The sequence below is a fragment of the Zalophus californianus genome, chromosome 2 (genome assembly GCF_009762305.2).
Source record: "Zalophus californianus isolate mZalCal1 chromosome 2, mZalCal1.pri.v2, whole genome shotgun sequence".
Taxonomy (NCBI): domain Eukaryota; kingdom Metazoa; phylum Chordata; class Mammalia; order Carnivora; family Otariidae; genus Zalophus; species Zalophus californianus.
The window spans coordinates 129723095-129743094 of NC_045596.1; the positions used below are offsets into that span (position 1 = coordinate 129723095).

At 35.9% G+C, this 20000-nt stretch overlaps 1 protein-coding gene across 2 annotated transcripts; it reads right to left on the reverse strand.

The window, feature by feature from the left end:
- Positions 1-1302: 1302 nt before the first annotated feature.
- On the reverse strand, positions 1303-18332 carry PLRG1 (pleiotropic regulator 1). 2 transcript variants are annotated; one of them, XM_027600338.2, is made up of 16 exons: positions 18219-18328; positions 16760-16866; positions 16401-16472; positions 15588-15730; positions 14850-14903; positions 13958-14051; positions 13666-13753; positions 11116-11217; positions 9921-10013; positions 7677-7826; positions 7486-7587; positions 6861-6963; positions 6023-6131; positions 4724-4863; positions 4040-4233; positions 1303-3068 (listed from the first exon to the last, which is right to left on the reverse strand). In XM_027600338.2, the coding sequence occupies exons 4-16, from the start codon at positions 15715-15717 to the stop codon at positions 3009-3011; spliced, it is 1419 nt and encodes a 472-aa protein (XP_027456139.1). In that variant the 5' UTR covers positions 15718-15730; positions 16401-16472; positions 16760-16866; positions 18219-18328; the 3' UTR covers positions 1303-3008. The 2 variants fall into 2 exon arrangements, with proteins under 2 accessions (XP_027456139.1, XP_027456138.1); XM_027600337.2 differs by lacking the exon at positions 16401-16472 and having other exon boundaries at positions 18219-18332.
- Between the last annotated feature and the right edge of the window lie 1668 nt (positions 18333-20000).

The window sequence follows — 20000 nt, forward strand, 5'->3', positions numbered from 1 at the left end:
AAATTTCACTTAGATGAGTGATGCTTGATTCTTTGCTGATTTTCCCACCAATATTCACAAGCAAGATGAAATTATTTCATTTGTGCATCATTGGACTTGGATATTTTTATATACTCAAATTTTAAAACACATAAAAGCTTTATCTGGATCCTATAAAAATTTATAGTGCATTGAAATTAGAATCCACTTTGAAATTTAACACACTTAAGTGATATGTGCGGGTGGTAGTGGTAGGGGTTAATTCCTCTATGAACTATTTCATCTAGGATACTTAACCCATTTAGGTTTTCTGTATCTTCTGGAATCTGCCATATATTTTTCTTTAAAATTAACCACTTTATTTTGCTTTTTAAATATAATGGCATGGAATTGGACGTAATTGTCTCCCCCCCTTTTGTTTTTGTTAGGGTATTAATGATTCTTGTATTTGTTTCTTAATTGGCTTATCTAGTTTCTTTTTGTACACACACACAAAATCACTATTCAGGCTTACTCTGTATCTTCATTTTTTTTTTATTGCATTAATTTATTTCCTGTCAACTCCTTCATACTACTTAAATTTCTTCCATTGCTCTAAGAACAATGTTTAACACATTTGACTATTTTTGGACTGGAGTCCCTTGAAAGAATCAGAAGTGAGGAACATAGTAAGTTATGAAAACTCAGGGAATTTGGCTATGAAATGGATAGAGAAGCGTGTACTTAGAGAGGAACATTAGGTCTAGTGATACTGTACACTTGGAATTCTTTTTAGGTGGGTAGAGTTCATCTTTTTGCAACAGGAGGCAGATGGCATGGACTGTCCAAAATATGTATGCGGTCACTGTTAATGGCCCACTTGAGGTATGTGGTCATAAATCAAAAATGAGTCCAGTTAGCACAGCTGTTTTCCTTTGGTAACATTCTACAGCTTGGGTATAAATAAGACAGGCACAGTAGGAGACTCAGGCTTGTCTTGGGTCGGGGTTCTGTCAAGTAGGTTTAAAAAAAAGAAAGTGCATTTATGAAATTCTGCCTATAATCCCGTGGGGTTCATCAACATGTAGTAGATGCAGTTTTTGTAAGATAATCCAAGACCATAATACAAAACAGTATGAAGCAGGGAAATGGGTTTCTTAAATGCTCCTCAGAATTTGATACTTGTGTATCAGTAACCAACCGCTGAAGCTTTGCTAGGCAGGATAAGAAAAGCTTTCTCACCTCCTTGTACCAGCAGTAATTTCTTGTTGGCCTTTGGGGATGGGACCCTATTCGCCTCTATTTTTCTCCTGTTAGGAGGTATATGAGAATCTCTCAGGGATGCAAGTGTAGTGGATTTCTTTATTTAAGTTTACAAAATACATGCTTATAGAAAATTAAAACATTATAGAAATATATAAAGCCAATCATGAAAGTTCTCCTGCAATTTTACTCCCTCACAAAGCCACTGGTAACTATGTGGTATTACTATTCCATTATTTTTTAATAGCATTAACAAGTTATTCTACAAAAAATGCTTCCACAGCTTTTTTTTTACCTAAGAGTAAAGTTTGGACGTCGTATAAGTCCAGACATTTCTCACTCTTAATGGATAGCAATAAATTGCATGAAGGTACCATAATCTATTAAACCATCCCTTAATGATAGGACATCTGAGCCAGTTTTAATAATTAAAGAACAAAGGTGCAGTAAACTTGCTTGTGTACATTTGTCAGATTATTCCTATTAGGCAATTTCCTAATCTTTTTAATGAAGAATTAGCCGAATTCAATATATTCTGAAAAAACCCTCTCCTAAAGGTTATAAACTTACACTCCCACCTTCAGCATGCAAGATGGGATACTGGTATACTTCAGAAATGCTTATTCAAAATTATGGCGCAATTTTTTTATTTTGAAAAAAAAATCTGTATCAATTGTTCTTGTGTGTTTTCTAACTACAGAAAGTGAAGGTGGACACATTTTCTTGACTGATGGGGTATCAGGATCCTAAGAGCAGGGTTTCAAAAACTCGTATTTACCACAAGGAATAGGTATCAGCAACTTAAATACCACTGTTCCAGAAACACTTTTCCTGCAGCGCTTGCTTGCCATAGCTGCAAATACCTCCACTGGTATCTCATTAATCCCTCCAGGTTTTGATACCTCTATTGGTATCCTACTGCTTGGGGAATAAATCCAAACTCCAAATGAGCTTTCTCCACCACCAACCAGCTGTACTCATCACTCAACCGCAGCAGACGATTCTTTGCTCCTAGAACACATCCCAGTTTCACAGATCTGGTTTCATTCACTGTTATGCCTCATCCTAGGTATCAATACCAGTTTCCCTCTCTGCCCTCTCAAGGCTCAGCTCAAATACCCCGGACTCTATGAAGTCTTCCACAGCGCTCTCTGGAAAAAAGCGATAGTCTTTTCCTCTGTGCTACTCTGGCTATTTGCCTTCATTTCTATTACAGCATTCCTATAATAAGCTACTAGAGTCTTGGAGGACATACATCTTATACTTGGCTATCTCCTGAACAGTATCCAGTGCAGAACTTTGTAGAACATGCACTCAAAAACTGTTTGTGGAATAAACATACATAAGTAAGACTTCAAATCCTTTAATCCGCAATTATGAGTCACAGATACTAGTTCTTAAAGGACTAAAACAAAAACAAAACAACCCCCCCAAAATGCAACTGCTCCCCTTGAAACAAGTCCTTATTATAGTATGCAGTTTTGTAAGTGTTTTTTAAAAAGGTGTCTTTTAATAAAACTGTCAATTCTATCTTTAGAATAGTCATGTTCAACAAACCTACATATGCTTGATATCTGCATCTTACTTCCTAGGATCTCTATTTATTTTGGAAATAACAACACGAAGGGGCAGTTTATTGTAAAGTATGAAGCAGGAATCATTTAAGCATGTGAGTTTCTGCTTTATATTCCTAGCCAGAGTACAAAATGACTGGATATCATCAACACCAAGCTTTTTTTTAAAAAAAAAAAAAAAAAAAAGGGAGCCACCATGAAGATAATGCCATATTAAAATCTCTTTCTCTTGATAATTTCTGGCTTCCAGCTGACTGGATGAGTTTCTTCTGTCTGGAAATAGAAAAATTAAAGAAGTTAAAACAAAGTATTATTAATTTGCTTTATATTAACAACTCTCTTCCTAACAAAAATACGGCATCTATTCTAAATTATATTGGTTGGCATTACATATTTAGCAGTTCTTTAACAATTTTAGGAATAGCTGACAAACTCTTGACATCATCTGAACCTAATAAAGGATGAATGGGTTACTACAAATTCAGTTCAAGGTTTTTCAGCTCTAATAAAATTGCTATTTAGGTATTCTAGTAATACCAAAGCTTATGATTTTAAAGTTAATTTGCATAGCAATTTATTTGTTTGTGGTTATTCTTGATGTAAGATTTTCCCAATAATTATAGTAAGGCTAAAATTAAAACAGTCTGTGGATTCGCTGGCATCAATGAAACCAATACAGAAATCTATGAGCAGACATTACTCGAGATGACAAATACTTTAATACTATAAAGATTATTTTCCCTTCTGATAATTTTTTAAAATTTTTTTTTATGTTATGTTAATCACCATACATCATTAGTTTTTCATGTAGTGTTCCATGATTCATTGTTTGCGTATAACACCCAGTGCTCCATTCAATACGTGCCCTCTTTAATACCCATCACCAGGCTAACCCATCCCTCCACCCCCCTCCCCTCTAGAACCCTCAGTTTGTTTCTCAGACTCCAATTTCCCCCCTTCATTTTTCCCTTCCTGTTATTTTTTTTTTAACATATAATGTATTATTTGTTTCAGAGGTACAGGTCTGTGATTCAACAGTCTTACACAATTCACAGCGCTCACCACAGCACATACCCTCCCCAATGTCTATCACCCAGCCACCCCATCCCTCCCACCCCCCACCACTCCAGCAACCCTCAGTTTGTTTCCTGAGATTAAGAATTACTTTAAAACGAGAAAGCACTTGCAAAACTGGTATGGTTGATTTATTTTACTTCAAAATGTATGTGAAATAGAAAACTTACTGCTGTATCATCCTCTTTATACACTTTAATGGTTTTATCAGCTTCAGCTGTTAGTAACCGACTTTCAGACTGATCAAAAGCACAAGCAAATATTCCTGATTCACTGTCCAAAGATCCAGGCTGCACAGCTGCATGAACTCTCTGGAAATTGTAGCCAGTTCTCCAGTCCCAAAGATGCATAGTGCCATTATCAGCTTAAAGGAAAAAATCTAATTAAACGTGGTAGCCTTTCAAAAACAATTCAGCTTGGCAAACATTTAAGCACCATCCATGAGTCAAGCACCGTGACCATAAAGACTAAAGTTAGATGACACAGGCACTCAAGCTTCTCTTAGTGTTGGTTTGTCTACTTTCATTTGTGTCTAATTCAGAATTTATTATACAGCTCAAAAAGCACCACAAAATGCGATCTAGTTCTGGAATACACAACCAAAATTTAGGTAATTCTCAGCATGAATACATTAGATTTATCATGTGGGAACTCAAAGAAGACTAAACCATGAAATATGCTACATGTATTACAAACATGCATGAACACACATAGGAACAACCAAATACACATTAATCAGGCAAGTTGTGCTGTAATACTTAGGTGGGATGGCTTAGAAATTTTACAAATGTTCACTCATTTACAAAAAGAAAAAAAATGACTAAAACACATTTATTATTCAAATGTTGTTTTACCTCCAGAAACAAGCACTCCATCAGAATTCACTGTCAACGTGTTAATAATAGCATTATGACCAGAAAGATTTTGAATAAAACTTCCATCAGGGAATTTCCACTGTTTTATATTATCTGGAGAGCCAGATGCAAATGTGTAACTGAAATAAGATGAAAAAGAATTCGTGATTAAGTAAACCAAGCTAAATAAAATGGTGAATTCAAAAAAGCTTTTTATGGTTGTATTCTACATGTGTACTTATGGATCTATAGAGATGCAGCAAAATATTATTGTCGTACCAAGAGGTAAAAACACAAAGATATTTGTTCCAAGTCAAATCAGATCTTCAGATTATTTTAAATGTATTTTAAGTCCAAGATTAATGTTTCTCATTTCCCCAATGCTCTCTACTAAGCTAAAGCCACAAATGTACAAGCCCTTAAATTCCCATTAAGGACAAGGGGTTATGAAACTATTCTGGACAGAGAAAGAGAGGGAGAAAAGGGAAGAAACAGAGGGCAAGAGGAAGAGAGAGAAAAAGGAAGTAAACAAGGGGCGTCTGGGTGGTTCAGTCGGTTAAGCGTCTGCCTTCGGCTCAGGTCATGATCCCAGGGTCCTGGGATCGAACCCCGCATCGGGTTCCCTGCTCAGCGGGAAGCCTTTCTCCCTCTGCCACTCCCCCTGCTTGTGTTCCCTCTCTCTCTCTCGCTGTGTCTCTGACAAATAAATAAGTAAAATCTTTAAAAAAAAAAAAGTGAACGAGAGGAACAAAGGGAGTGAGGAAGACAGAAAAATGGAGGAAGAAGGAAATAATGGATAAGGGGGAGAGGGAGGACAGAAAAAAATATCAATGTGACCAGAAAAGGGTCAGGGTGATGTGATTTAACCAACAGGTTGTGATCTTACGCTCCACTTCTATGGACACCCTGATTATAATGTTCAGGGTTCCTACTACTTTTTTTTCTATGTATACTAACTTCCTCTTTAAGAGTTAAACTATTCTATGTAGATCTCAGTATCCAAAAGCATTTCTGTCAAACACTAAATCCATCTTCTATTAGCCTCTACTTTGATACGCAGCTCTTAGCCATATTGTCTCATCTGACACTATCATTTTTCACCCTGTGGAAAATTTTCCTCATCATATGTAGGTCATGAAGCAAAATACTACATAGGAAAAAAGTGAAAGAAATACATGTTCGTAAGTGGCACAGGCCTGGAAATGACAATGGCTAAACGACTACCAAAGTAGCACTGTTAGTATTTCCATACTTATTCTAAAAATGGAAGAAAAAAGAGAAGCTAATTAATACACTTACTGCCTTGGATGTAAAACCACAGCCCTGACTGATTTTTTGTGATTTGTTAATGTGACTCTTGTTTTTCCAGCCACCAAGTCCCATAATCGTATTGTAGTATCATGGCTTCCTATAATGAAAACACACATCCACAAAATGTAGATCAGGAAAAATAATGCAAAAATCAAACATAAAAATATATGAATCAGTCTTCCATAGACACATACATACTAAATGAAAGTCATACTAACTCCTGGCTCATTACTTTACAGCTCCAAACTTTTAGGTTGGTTTTAAATTTAATGCTAAAAAAATGCAGTAAATGCTTGAAGCACTATCAACTGAACAGCTAGAATAAGTGCAATTAACAAATACAGCAAATACATGATGTTACCCCTCATGGAGCGGAAGGAAAAAAACAAACGATTTTTAATTAACAAAATGCATCAAATGAAGAAATTATTTTCTACTCGTAAGGTCTATTATTAATCTTAACATTAGCAAAACAAGACTCAAACCAGCTCTAAAGATTATTGGTCTCTGGGTATTTTGTCTTTTGGCTTCAGTTTCCTAGACAGTAATTCTGTTACTATTAAACAATGTCTGAATCTATCTAACAGCACCATTTTCTAGTCAGACATTACATGATATTGGGTATGACATATTCTGTGATACATAAAGAGTACGAGATAAAAACAATCAAATGAAATGTTACCATAGTAAATTTCAAATGCACACAGAAACAATGTACCTCTGCAACAAAGCAAGAGTCACTGGTGAATATGAAAAGTGTATGTTATGATTTTACATAATGCATTCTGATCAAATACACTGTAAACTTAGAAAGTATCAATCATACCAGTAATAATCTGTGGTTCTGCAGCTTGACACCTCACCGTAGCAACTGCATTTGTATGGCCGGATAACGTATGTACACTGGCTTTAGTTCTCACATCCCAAATCTATAAAAACACAAGGGACATACTGTCAGGGACAACAGGTATTCATATCTCAGGCAGGTAACTAGACCAATTCAAAGGTGCGAATTTACCAGACAACTGTGCCTGAATAGAATGAAAAATCGTTTCAAAGAAAGATAATGACCTGTAAGCTGGATGGGCAATATAGATAGGCAGCTAACAGGAAAAAAAAACCCTAAAAGATCAGGGTGCTGAAAGTATAAGAATGGGTATAATGAGACTACTAAAGGAAACAGCTAATGGAAACTGTTGCAGTGATGGAATGGAACTTGTGAGTGTCCCATTTCAGAGGCAGGATATTCCCAATAATAAACATGATGAGGCCACAGAACTGAAAATGAAGGTGGAAAAACATAGGAGTCAAGAAACTGAGGGATAGGGCTACTGCTGGTCAAGGCAACTATCTTGAATTCTCTAACAAATAACATATGACTCCATGATCAAATACGCATAGTGTAAGATGCAATATATTTACAAAGAAACACAAAGTTCTATTCCATTTACCCGTGCAGTTGAATCCCGACTACAGGTTACCAGCACATCAATTGTTGGGTGCAAATCCAAACCATACACTGCACTTAGATGTCCATGATAGTGCCTTATAACCTAAAAATAAAGCAGAAAAGTTAAAATCTCTATAATTATAAAGGAAAATGGTGGTTCATAATGTTTTAAACCCTTAACTCCAAGCTTACCTTATTATATTCAAGATCCCAGCATTTGACTTGTTTGTCTTCTCCACAGGAGAACAGGTAAGGGCTCCGCGTGCTTACTATCACACCACGCACTGTACTAATGTGCCCGGTTAATGACAGTTTTAATTTGCCACTAGCCAAGTCCCAGATCTGCAATCAAAGATTATTTAATTTTTCTTCTTAATTATCCCAAAGCAAATATTTAGATTCTGAACGTTAAAATTAAATATTCAAAAATTGAAAGTTATAAACATATAAAACTTTAAAAATGCGCAAAATAATCTCCCACCAATTTCCTCCCTTGTTAAGCAGGGGAAAATAGAATTAAAAAGCACGTTCAAACTGGGAAAGTATTTGCAGTAAGTGACAAAATCTTAACATATAAAAGGATATCACAGATAAAGTATGAATACTATATTAACTTAGGCAAGAATGGCAACTTAGAAAAAAAACAAAAAAACAAAACCCTACAGAAACAACCTAAATGTCCATCAGAGGATGAATGGATAGAAAAAATGTGGTGTCTATATATATCTATGTACACACACACGGACTATCATTCAGCCATGAAAAAGAATGGAATCTTGCCATTTACAACAATATGGGTGAACCTCAAGTGCATTATATGCTGTGGGAAGTAAGTCAGAACAAGAAAGACACATACTATGTGATTTCACTGATAAGTGAACTCTAAAAACAAATAAACAAAAAAACCCAAGCTCACAGATACAGAGAACAGATCAATGGTTGCCAGAGGTGGGGGTGGGGAGTGGGTGAACTGGGTAAAGAGTCAAAGATACAAACTTCCAGTTACAAAATAAGTCAGTCGTGGGGATATAATGTTCAGCATGGCAATTATAGTTAATAATACTGCACTGCATATCTAAAAGTTGTTGAGAGTAGATCTTAAAATTCTCACTATAAGGAAAAAAAATTCTGTAACTATGTATGGTGACATGTTAACTAGATTTGTTGTGGTGATTTCACAACATATACAAATATTGTATCATTATGCTGTACACCTAAAACTAATATAATATTGTATACAATTATACCTCAATAAAAAAATATATACATGTTGAAAAAACCTAAGAACAGCTTTATTAGGTATCAAAAAGTTCAACCCCACTAGATATTTTTTATCGACAGTTTTTAAAAGATTAGATAACCATTTCCACTTAACACGTTAGTAGATATTTTGAAAGATACACAATCAGTGTGTTGAAAAGGATCCTCTCATACACTGCAAATTATCAATTCACCCATTTTGGAAAATAATTTGTACTTTGGGTGTGAACTTCAAAAATGTTTGACCCATTAATTCCATTTCTGGGAATCTGTCATAACAAAATAATTTAAAATACAGCAAAAAGCTTTAAGCACAAAATTACAGCATTGTGATAGTGAAAATCAAGAAACTAAAAACTTTGATGTATAACAATAGGAAGATTACAGAATATCTAAATGATATATCATGAAACCATTTTTAAAAAGTTCATTTTTTCACAAAAATATGCCTCTGATATATTAAGTGGAAAAAAAGCAGAGTACAAAATCACGTATCAATCATGATTTTTTATTTATGTATTTTTTTAATATTTGAGAGAGTGTGTGCGCACGGGGGAGGGGTGGGTGGAGCAAAGGGAGGAGAGAGTCTCAAGCAGATTCGTGCTGAGTAAGGAGCCTGATGTAGGGCCTGATCTCACAATCCTGAGATTGGGAACTAAGCTGAAACCAAGAGTTGGTTGCTTAGCTGACTGAGTCACCCAGGCGTCCCATCATGATTTTTTTAAAGATACACATTTAATCACACAGGAAAAAAGCTCAGATGGAAATGTAATGACACATACGCACAGAAATAAATACTAAAAAGAAATTCGTTCAAATTATCTGAGTGTTGGATTCTGTATGGGTTTGTTTTCTTTTATACTTCTCTATATTTTCCACATTTTTTAATATATAAGCATGCTTGAATTCTGCAATCAGAGGAGAAAAAAACTTAAATATCAAGGAATCAGTGGTAGGTAGTCAGTATGTACTGTTTGGAAAAACCTGTTATTTAAATACCACTTTCCAAACATATTTATTTGGAACACCGAACTGATAAAGAAAGTAAGTTTTACTCCATATTCAGGTCTAAGAAATCAGAGGAACTCCAACAGCAACTCCCACCTAGGAAAATAAGATTAAATTTATGTAGCAAATAAAAAGTCGTAAATTTTTTTTCTTCCTCCTTCCTATTACCTTTATAGTTCTGTCAGCAGATCCAGTTACAAACCACTGATTTCCAGGTTCTACAGCAATACAGCGAACCCAGCCAAGATGCCCACTGATCACCTGTATAAAACAAAAGGTAGAATGGGTAGACTCAACACATAAGTTAGAGTTTATTCAATTTCAATTTATGACACAGAAGTCAAGTTTGAATAGCCCCTCCTCATATCTTCAAATTAATTTATAAAATTATTTGACAATTAGGTTTTAGATTATAAATACTACCTTCAATCAGTAAATAGATACACACAAACTATGACATAGCTATACAATGGACTATTACTCAGCAATAAAGAGGAATATATTAATACATGCAACAACTTGGAGGACTCTCAAAGGCATTAAGCTGAAGGAAGTCAGTCTCAAAAGGTACATACTGTGTAATCCCATTATATAACAAAATTGAAAAAAACACAACTATAGTATGGAAAACAGGTGAACAGTTGCCAGGGGTACGGAAAGGTATGACTACAAAATAATAGCACAGGAGTGTTTTTTGAGTTGATGGAACTTCTATATACTGATTGTGGCAGTGATTACCCGAAGTTATACATCTATTAAAATTTATTAGGTCTGTACACCAAAAGAAAGTCTATTTTAGTGTATAACTAGAGAACTAAAATTCAGTGTATATATTAAATTATGTGTAGCTATGTTTTCCCTACCATATACATTTCATTTTAGATCTGGTACATTTTGAATGATTTTAATTTAATACAATTGAAAAGATAATCAATAGGGACAAAGAAATATCGTTACATGTTGTTCTTCCTCCTGGCCTTCATATTAAGTACTTCAAACACTTAGAAAATTTATTTCATCTATTCTCCACGTCTTAATAGCTTTCTGTCAACATTTTATACTGTATTCTATAGTATATATATATGTAGTATGGTAGTATACTATAATATGGTATAATAGTATATATATGTATACAGTATATATATATATATATATATATATATATGCATATATGTACATGGTTTTTACTTAAAGAAGTCTCCTTCCTAAGATGTCTTTTAAGATTGTGCCTAAAACCTTCCCCCATCCCATCTCAGATCGGTTCTCATGTTCACTCCTTTTCTTCCTTATTCTGTTCCTGAGCTCTTGGTAAGTGGAAAGCAATCATCATTCATGCCGTGGAGTAACATACAGATTCACTCACCCTGTAGAGTTTCCATGGTGGGTGCCACTGGGGTTTCGGCATTGTAGGGGCTTTTTTAGCCATCAGTGCAGAGTTCTTGGCATTGCCAGCCTCCATAACGGCCTAGATAGAGAACAGATTACATTATCATTAAAGACATATCTAACACGTCATGTTCATTCAAAAAAGAAAAATTCAAAAAGGGGATTTATAAGTTTTTTTTCCTTAATTGAAGAGGAAAAGCCAAAATAGTTGCATAAATAGAAAATGATGTCATAACTGAGACTTCTAATCAGAACTGTATTTTCCGTATGTTAATTTTAATTTTAAAAAATTTTAATTTAATTTTAAAAATCTCAGAGGCAGAATATTAAAGTTAAGAGCACATATCACTGTGTATGGGTTCATGAACACTGCTCTGCTAATTAATAGCTAACTGGCTTTAGGCAAAAATTATATAACCTCTGTGCCTGCTTTGTAAAATGGAAAGAACAGTGCCTATCTCAGACAGTTACTGTGAAAATAGTGTTACTACTCTGTAGATGCTCTGTGTAAGCTCCTATTATTATTTGAGTAATTGTAATTGGATTAATGTCATTGCCTTTCATTGTTGTATTTTAACATTATCGACTTAATAGCAAAAAGAGAAACTCTCTTCCAAAAAATATTTAATATTTTATTTTTTAAATTTAAATTCATTAACATATAGTTTATTATTAGTTTCAGAGGTAGAGTTCAGTGATTCATCAGTCTTATATAACACCCAGTGCTCATTACATCACATGCCCTCCTTAATGCCCATCACCCAGTTACCCCATCCCCCCACCCCCCTCCCACAACCCTCAGTTTGTTTCCTAGAGTTAAGAGTCTCTTATGGTTTGCCTCCCTCTCGGATTGCATTTTTTTATTTTTCCCTCCCTTCCCCTATGCTCCTACTTCTTAAATTCCACACATGAGTGAAATCAGAGGATAACTGTCTTTGTCTGACTTATTTCGCTCAGCATGATACACTCTCGTTCCATCCACGTCATTGCAAATGGCAAGGTATCATTTTTTTGATGGCTGAGTAATATTCTATTGTATTTATACCATTCTTCTTTATCCATTCATCTGTTGATGGACATCTGGGTTCTTTCCATAGTTTGGCTCTTGTGGACACTGCTGCTATCAACATTGGGATGCAGGTGCCCCTTCAGATCACTACATTTGTATCTTTCAGGTATATACCTAGTAGTGCAATTGCTGGGTCATAGGGCAGCTCTATTTTTAACTTTTTGAGGAAACTCCATACTGTTTTCCAGCTTGTATTCTCACCAACAATGTAAGAGGGTTCCCATTTCTCTACATCCTTGCCAACATCTGTTGTTTCCTGCCTGACTTGTTAATTTTAGCCATTCTGACTGGTGTGAAGTCGTATCTCATTGTGGTTTTAATTTGGATTTCCCTGATGCCGAGTGATGTTGAGAATTCTTTCATGTGTCTATTGGCCATCTGTATGTCTTCTTTGGAGAAATGTCCACTCATGTCTTCTGCCCTTTTCTTGACTGGATTATTTGTTTTGACAAATAATCAAGAGTGTTGACTTGATAAGTTCTTTATAAGATTTTGGATTCTAGCCCTTTATCTGATAAACTTCCATAAATATCTTCTCCCGTTCTGTAGATTGTCTTTTTGGTTTTGTCAACTGTTTCCTTTGCTGTGAAAACCCTTTTTATCTTAATGAAATCCCAACAGCTCATTTTTGCCTTTGTTTTCCTCGCCTTTGGAGAAGTTTAAGGACTATTTTAAAAGGTATTCCAGCCGATATACCACCTACTATGGTGAGCATCCATCCATCCACCCCAAAAATACTTAAGTCCGTAAGTTCCTACCATCAAGAAGCTTATATTACCTCCTCCTTAGGAGACAGAAAACCTGGGCAGAGATCTATGAATGAAGGCAAAAGAAGAAATGTGGTGGGAAGACCACAAATTCATTCATTTAGCCTGCAGTTACTCAAGTGACAGCATGATAAAAAAAACTAGATATTTTCAGTTATTCTTTTTGTAATTACTTTCACCAGTAACATTAGCTGCCATTTACTTACAAATAGATAAACTTCCCTATTTCTAAATGTTCATTTATAAGATACTACTTCTACAGCCTGTGAATATTACATTACTAACAGCACTCAACTCAAACTGTGTAAACCAACTTAGAGTTTAAAAAAAAGAGATTTTCGTATCTAACACATACTAATACAAGTTTCACAATAGCATTCCTCGTATTTTTAATAGTGGACAATAAGAGCAACATCACACTACCTATATCAAAATAAGTATTAGATACAATGTGCAACAGACACAGAATTTAGAATTTTAAATTCTAAAAATATGCAAAATCACTAGCAACTTAAATTTTAGGGCTATTAAATATTAACTGGCTCAGTCAGCTGCTATTTACTTTAATGACAAGCAAGGAAATTTTTCATTTACTTAACATTTAACCTCAGACTCTTGGGATAAAGGGAAATAAGGCAACGAGCTCCTAAAGATGGAAACCTGCAGCACGAACTGACACAGAGAAACTTACTGAAGTCATCCCTGCAGGCTGTGAACGGTCAGAAGCCCCTGGATGTCGGTATTCACCTCCAGTAGGTGCACTACGATTTGCATCAACCCTGAGGCAAAGGAAGTATCACATTCTAAGTAATTGTCTCCAGTCATGTGTTGTGCAGAACCAACTCTTTAAATTTTTGTAAGCAATGATAAAGGAAAATGTCACATAACACATAATTATAAAGAAATCTTAAAAATGAGAAAAAAATGTAAACAACCAATTATGCTTTCAAAATCTCTGTAATTATAAGCATAATACTTCATACCTGGTCTGAGAAGAAGGTAATGCCACAGCTAAGGACTGTGCGGCTGATTCACTTGGCATTCTCTGGATCTTAGTATCTGCTGTCAAAGCAACCCCTGTTTAAAAAAATAAATAAATCAATTCCTTCTAGTAGCTATCTTTGATTTCATTTACATGGGTTTAAAATAAAATACTGGAAGAAAACATGTGATTATCTCCAGATGGTAATATTACAAAAACTTCTCTTATGTTTTGTCTTTTATTTCTAACTTTTTTATAATAAATATAACTTAAAACCACATAACTCAGATTTGACTTAATCACAAGTAGCTTGGTATTAACATACCCAAGATAGTAAATTTCTATTATCTTGGAACATTACTGTAAGCAGTTCCCAAATGTTTTCAAGAATGAATGTAAATTACTAAGCAAGAAGCACCAATTTACCTGTACTTTCAATATGGTAAATTCCATCTTCTAAAATTACTAGAACCTAGATATACTAAGATTTTTGTCCTCCACCCCATTATACTAGCCACTCCATTTATGTGCCAACTGTCTACACACACAGACATTTCTATCATTTATACCTGCTTCTATACTAACACTTCTATCGCTTTTGTAAGTTTAGTGATAACAACACGTCTGTTTAAACTTCCATATAAGCATGTTTTAGCCTGGAGCACTCTTACTGTCTTTGAATCCCTAGCATAGCACCTGAAAAAATGTAGGTTCTTAAGAATGTTTGCTGAATGAATGCGTATGAAACTGAGTATTAATTATCATCTAAAAAGCTACACCTGGATGCCTGGCTACTGAGCTTGTCTTGCATTTTACAGGCAATTAGAATCATATTATTGGTTCATTCACGGAAACGTCTGTAAGATATTTTCAGTATGTAATAGCTCACTTACCAGGTCCTGGTGGATATGGATGTGTACCCGTCACCAAATATTCAACTTCTTGTCCTTAAAAAAGGAAGAGGAATCATCATCATCATCAATGGCAAATTTATCATATATATATAATATCTTTTAATGAATACTGAATTACCAACCGAATTTCCCAAATTTTCCCAACTAAACCCAAACCTCAGAACCAAGATATACTGATTTATGTTTTGACTTCTGAGGACCATGTACACAGCTATTTTCTTGACCATTTACTAATATGATGTTAAGAAAGCTGTATAACTGTAATGGTGTGTAGAGAGATCATCCTATCAAGTAACAACCCACTCTCTGGTTTTTCTTCCAAGTAAATGATTTCTCTGTGGAATCTTAAGATTATCTTTATTCACTGCAATGTCAGTGCTTAATATCACTTTTCTGAATGACAGCCAAAATAGATAGATGGTCTTTCCATGGGTTAGAAATTTTTCCTTTAGTCTCCACTGTGACCTTCTCTATATCCTAAGAATTTCTGCCATTATTATTCTATCACTTTTTTTTTATTTCCTATAAGAAAAAATCCACCAACCAATAATCTCAACTCACACTCCAATGAGAAAATCAACACTTCCACTATAATACCGGTATAGTTGTTCAATAGGTTATGGCTCTAATCAGTCCTTTTGGGACAGGCACTAAAACATTTCATTTTTCCGTTTTTAAAATATTAAAGTCCTGGCATTTCTGATAACACATACTCACCTTGATTGGCAGGATACTGTTTATGACCATATGAATCCGATGCATTCTGAGGACATTTCTCTTTAAAATTTTCTTTCAAAGTAGGCATATGCAACACAGGACCATACTCATTACGCAGCTTGATTGCCATTTTCCGTTTGTGACTATTTAAAAATTATGAACATAAGAATGTATCTTTGAGTGCTTTAATACATTAGCCAATGGAAATATATTCATAGATAGCCAAGAAACACAAGTACTTAAAAAGCTGTTTGCCTAATCATGTAGAAAAAATTCTATGAAGTTTTTAAAGTTAAATAGTATTTTAAAAAGCTCGAAACTTCCAAGTGCATTTCCACACTTTTGTTCACAATCCACCACATAGCATCCATTAAGTCTAAGTAACATTTTAGTTTGTTAACCAATAAATATAAAACCTTTCATGATAAATTATCCAGGGTCTGATTTAAAAATATATAGAAACTAATATATCCTTTTAAAAACCTCAAAGTCAATATACTTTCCTTCAAATGTGTAAATATAAAAGTATAGTAAAAGCTTCTATCATAACCCTTACTGGATGTATCTAAAAAGATTAATTAGAACTAACCGAAGTACTTAATCAGTCCAATATTTTTAAAAGAAATGCACTTATATTAATTTTAAGAATAGCTCACTTTATAAATTAAATATAAATGCTTGTCTTAGGAATTAAGTAGATTTTAAAAGGGTAAAGGACAAAGAAGTAACACTGCACATAATGCAATCCCAGACTGGAGCTGGAGATGTAGAACCAAAAATATGCCACCACTCAAAAATCTTCATCATACTAACGAGAAAAGATGGGAGTAGAGGTACTGGCCAGGTACAATTTCAGCTCAGCAAGGCTCTGAGAGCAGCGGGAAGCTGAAAGCACATACAAAGTGATTGATTATAAAATATTAACACCTAAAAGGGACTCTCCTAATTACTGGGTATTTATAAATGCAATTAATTAATGGGTTTTTTACTGTGAAAGACAAGGCCAAAAAAAAGTTAAATCAGCTTAAATCATGCCCAAACACCATTCATTACTGAACAGATATCCTATGTTAGTACCACTCACTAATCTTTAAAGGTCCCCCTCTCCCTGCTCTCTTCCCCCAACATTAGAAGCTTAAATATTCTAGCAACTGAAAAGGAACAATACCTACCTCTCTTCATCCAAAGGCACAGGTTTTCCATTATCAGCTACAAACATGTCATGGGTTCTCTTCAATGACCTGAACACAAGTGTGTGCACAGAATGTTTCTGTACCTCCTAGAAAGAAAGAATATAATCACATACCTAGCTACAAATTACACATACCATAACCTAAATTAAAGTCAAATTAGTTATACACTTTACATGTTTAAATATGTAAAAAGCTTTGTACCACTCACCACAGCTATTTGTAGCAAGCTAGAGAAGTCAAGTTCAGAGAAGAGGAAACTCCTCATTGGCCAGAGCCCCAGGTATACCAATTAGTCATGCCTGAGCTTAGTCATGTATTCAACAAATATTTACTGAGCTCCTACCATGTGTCTGGCAGGTACTGTGCTAGAAGCTAACAAAAGAATGATGAAAAGGCAGCCATGGTCCCAGTTCTCAAGAGAAAACAAAAATAAGCAACACATTTTGGTGATTGCTATGAAGGAAACAAGCAAGGGGCTGGGGCAGAGAAAATACTTAGGATAGTTATGAAAGATCTTTCTGAGGTGTTAGTTAAGCAGAGAGTTAGCCTTGTGCAGAATAGAGGTAAGAACAATCCAGGCAGAGAGAAAATGCCATGTACACAGGAGTCTGGTAGCTGCAATGATGGTGGGAGCTGCAAAAGAACTGTGTATGTTCCATAGGAAGGTGGACTGTGATGCTGAGATGAGGTTCCAAGGGTAGACGAAAGTCCACACCAAGTTAAGGGTTTTTTTTTTCTTTTTTTTTTTTAGATCACTGCAATAGTCTATCCTTTTGCTCTAATAACATCGGGCCAATAAAGGATTTTAAGCAGAAAAAAAATGATCAACCTACATTTTTAAACATCAATTTTCGGGGTGGGGGGAGTGAAACAAAAATGGAAGCAAGAACACCAGTAGGGAGCAAATGCACTTGCCCGGAGGGAAGATGATGTTGGTCTGAATTAAGGTGAAGACAGTGGATATGGACAAGAATCAAGAAATATTTCTAAGACGGACAAGGCTGGCTAACAGAACAGCTGATGCAAAACTTCAAAATGGCAGGTTTTCCTGGGGAAGAGCTGAAGGAAGGCACAAACTTAACACCAGAGAGGACTGCCAGTCTTTTAGGACACACAACCACTGACACTACTCTGCAGACGGTGAATTCCAGGGGTCCAGAAGCACTGCCTCCGGGGGCAATGCCGAGCGCAAGGGTCAAATAAGAACTGTAGAAATTCTCTCAGGCTTCTCGCCCCCGGGGGTAACCTCCAACTAGTGCTCCCATCCGGCCTCCCTCTATCCCTGAAAACCTTAGGAAGAGACTACCCGGCCTCGGCCAGAGAGCCTCCCTTCGCAGCCTCTACCTTCCCCAAACTCCAAACACCGTCGTTCCCCCACGCCAGCCGCCAAAAACATTCCAGATGCGAACGACCCCTCAGCGCTCAAGTGCCACTTTACCTCGACCATGATGCTGCAGTGTAACGCGCCGCTCCAGGAGACAAGAAACGCTAGTCAGCAACACAGAAATCGCCGCCACAACTGTGCAGTCCCTTCCGGAATCGAGTGCCCGGGCGCCGGATGCAACGCAATCCGCGCACGCGTACTGATCGCCCGGCGGCCTTCTGGGATCGAGGGGCGGGCCTTTTCCTTCGGGGGCGTGGCCTCGGCCCTGAAGTAGGAGGCTCATAGCACCTCTTACCCTAAGGGTCTCTTTCAGATCTCCGAGGTAGTCTTGAAATAACGTTTTCTGCCGTATTGTCAGACTTAAACAGTTTGGTTTAGGGATGTGGTTGTTTGCGCTGTGTTTCCCGAAGCTTAATCCTTTTTTTTTTTTTTTCAGCGAACCTAAGGGATCAGTGCTAGGGAGGGTCTGGCGAGAGCGAATCCCGGTCAGCCCTAAAACTCTTCAATCTTTCTGTCCTCTGGGGCTCACCGCTGTGATTTATGTCGCCTGCTTCCACTACTTGGCTAAACTTGGCTGGAAGCATTCTGATGCCTTTGTAGCCTTAGCTCCTAAAGGCAATTCCACTTATACTGTCCAGTTAACACTTGTTGAAGGAATATTATAGAATAGTTTCAATGTGAGAAAGTTTGCAAAGATTTTTTTGTTTTAGCATTATATGGCAAAACCCCAAATTTATTTTACGCTGCATAGATTTTTTTTTTTAATCCCTCAAAACTGCATAATTTTTGGCCATCTCCTACTTGTCTGCTAGTTAATGTGGCGTCAACAATGCCAGAGTACAGCTTTTCAAAGCTGGTGGAAGACACAACTGAAGACTTGAGCCATTTTTATTTATACACATCCTGGTGCCAAAGTATCGGTATTTTATCTTGTTTTTTACTCAGATAAAATGCAGTTTTCTATCAATCCTGCCCCATTACTTTTCTATGTAAAAAGAAAAACTGATAGAGATGGACACTTGTAAACTTGATAGACAAACATTTCACTGACCTTGCTTGTTCCTTAACCTAATCAAATTCCACTGATCTTCTCCCCAGAGCATATAGCATATGCTTTGAGAAGGGAAAAAAATATTATCAAAAGTATAGCAATGTGAATTGATAATCTCATTAGAAATTCATTGACTTTTAATTAATCAAAAACATTAGGGTCATGTTTCTACTTGAAAATACAATTATCTTTGAATTTGAGTGTGAGCTTGGCCGACGAATTAATTTTCTGTAACAGTGGCCACTGGTGGTAGGCCTTGCAAAGAAATTCCGTAATTGTAAAAATATGTACTTGGGAAGCTATATCATATTATAACTTTCCCGTGGATATAATAACTATACAAAACAATTTGATTTTAAAAGGCAATAAAACTGTAGAAATGTAAACAAGATTCTAATATACCTATGGCAATATAATAACTGTCTAGTTGGGCCTATTAACATGTTAATCATCCTGGAAAATTTTATAAACCCAGACTCATAAAAACATTGTAATAGTTGAGGTAAATTGCACTAGATTGTGCTTCTTTTATTTTATTTTTTTAATTTTATTGTTATGTTAGTCACCATACATTACATCATTCGTTTTTGTAGTGTTCCATGATTCATTGTTTGCGTATAACACCCAGTGCTCCACGCAGAACGTGCCCTCCTTAATACCCATCACCAGGCTAACCCATCCCCCCACCCTTCTCCCCTCTAGAACCCTCAGTTTGTTTCTCAGAGTCCATAATCTCTCATGGTTTGTCTCCCCCTCCAATTTCTCGCCCTTCATTTTTCCCTTCC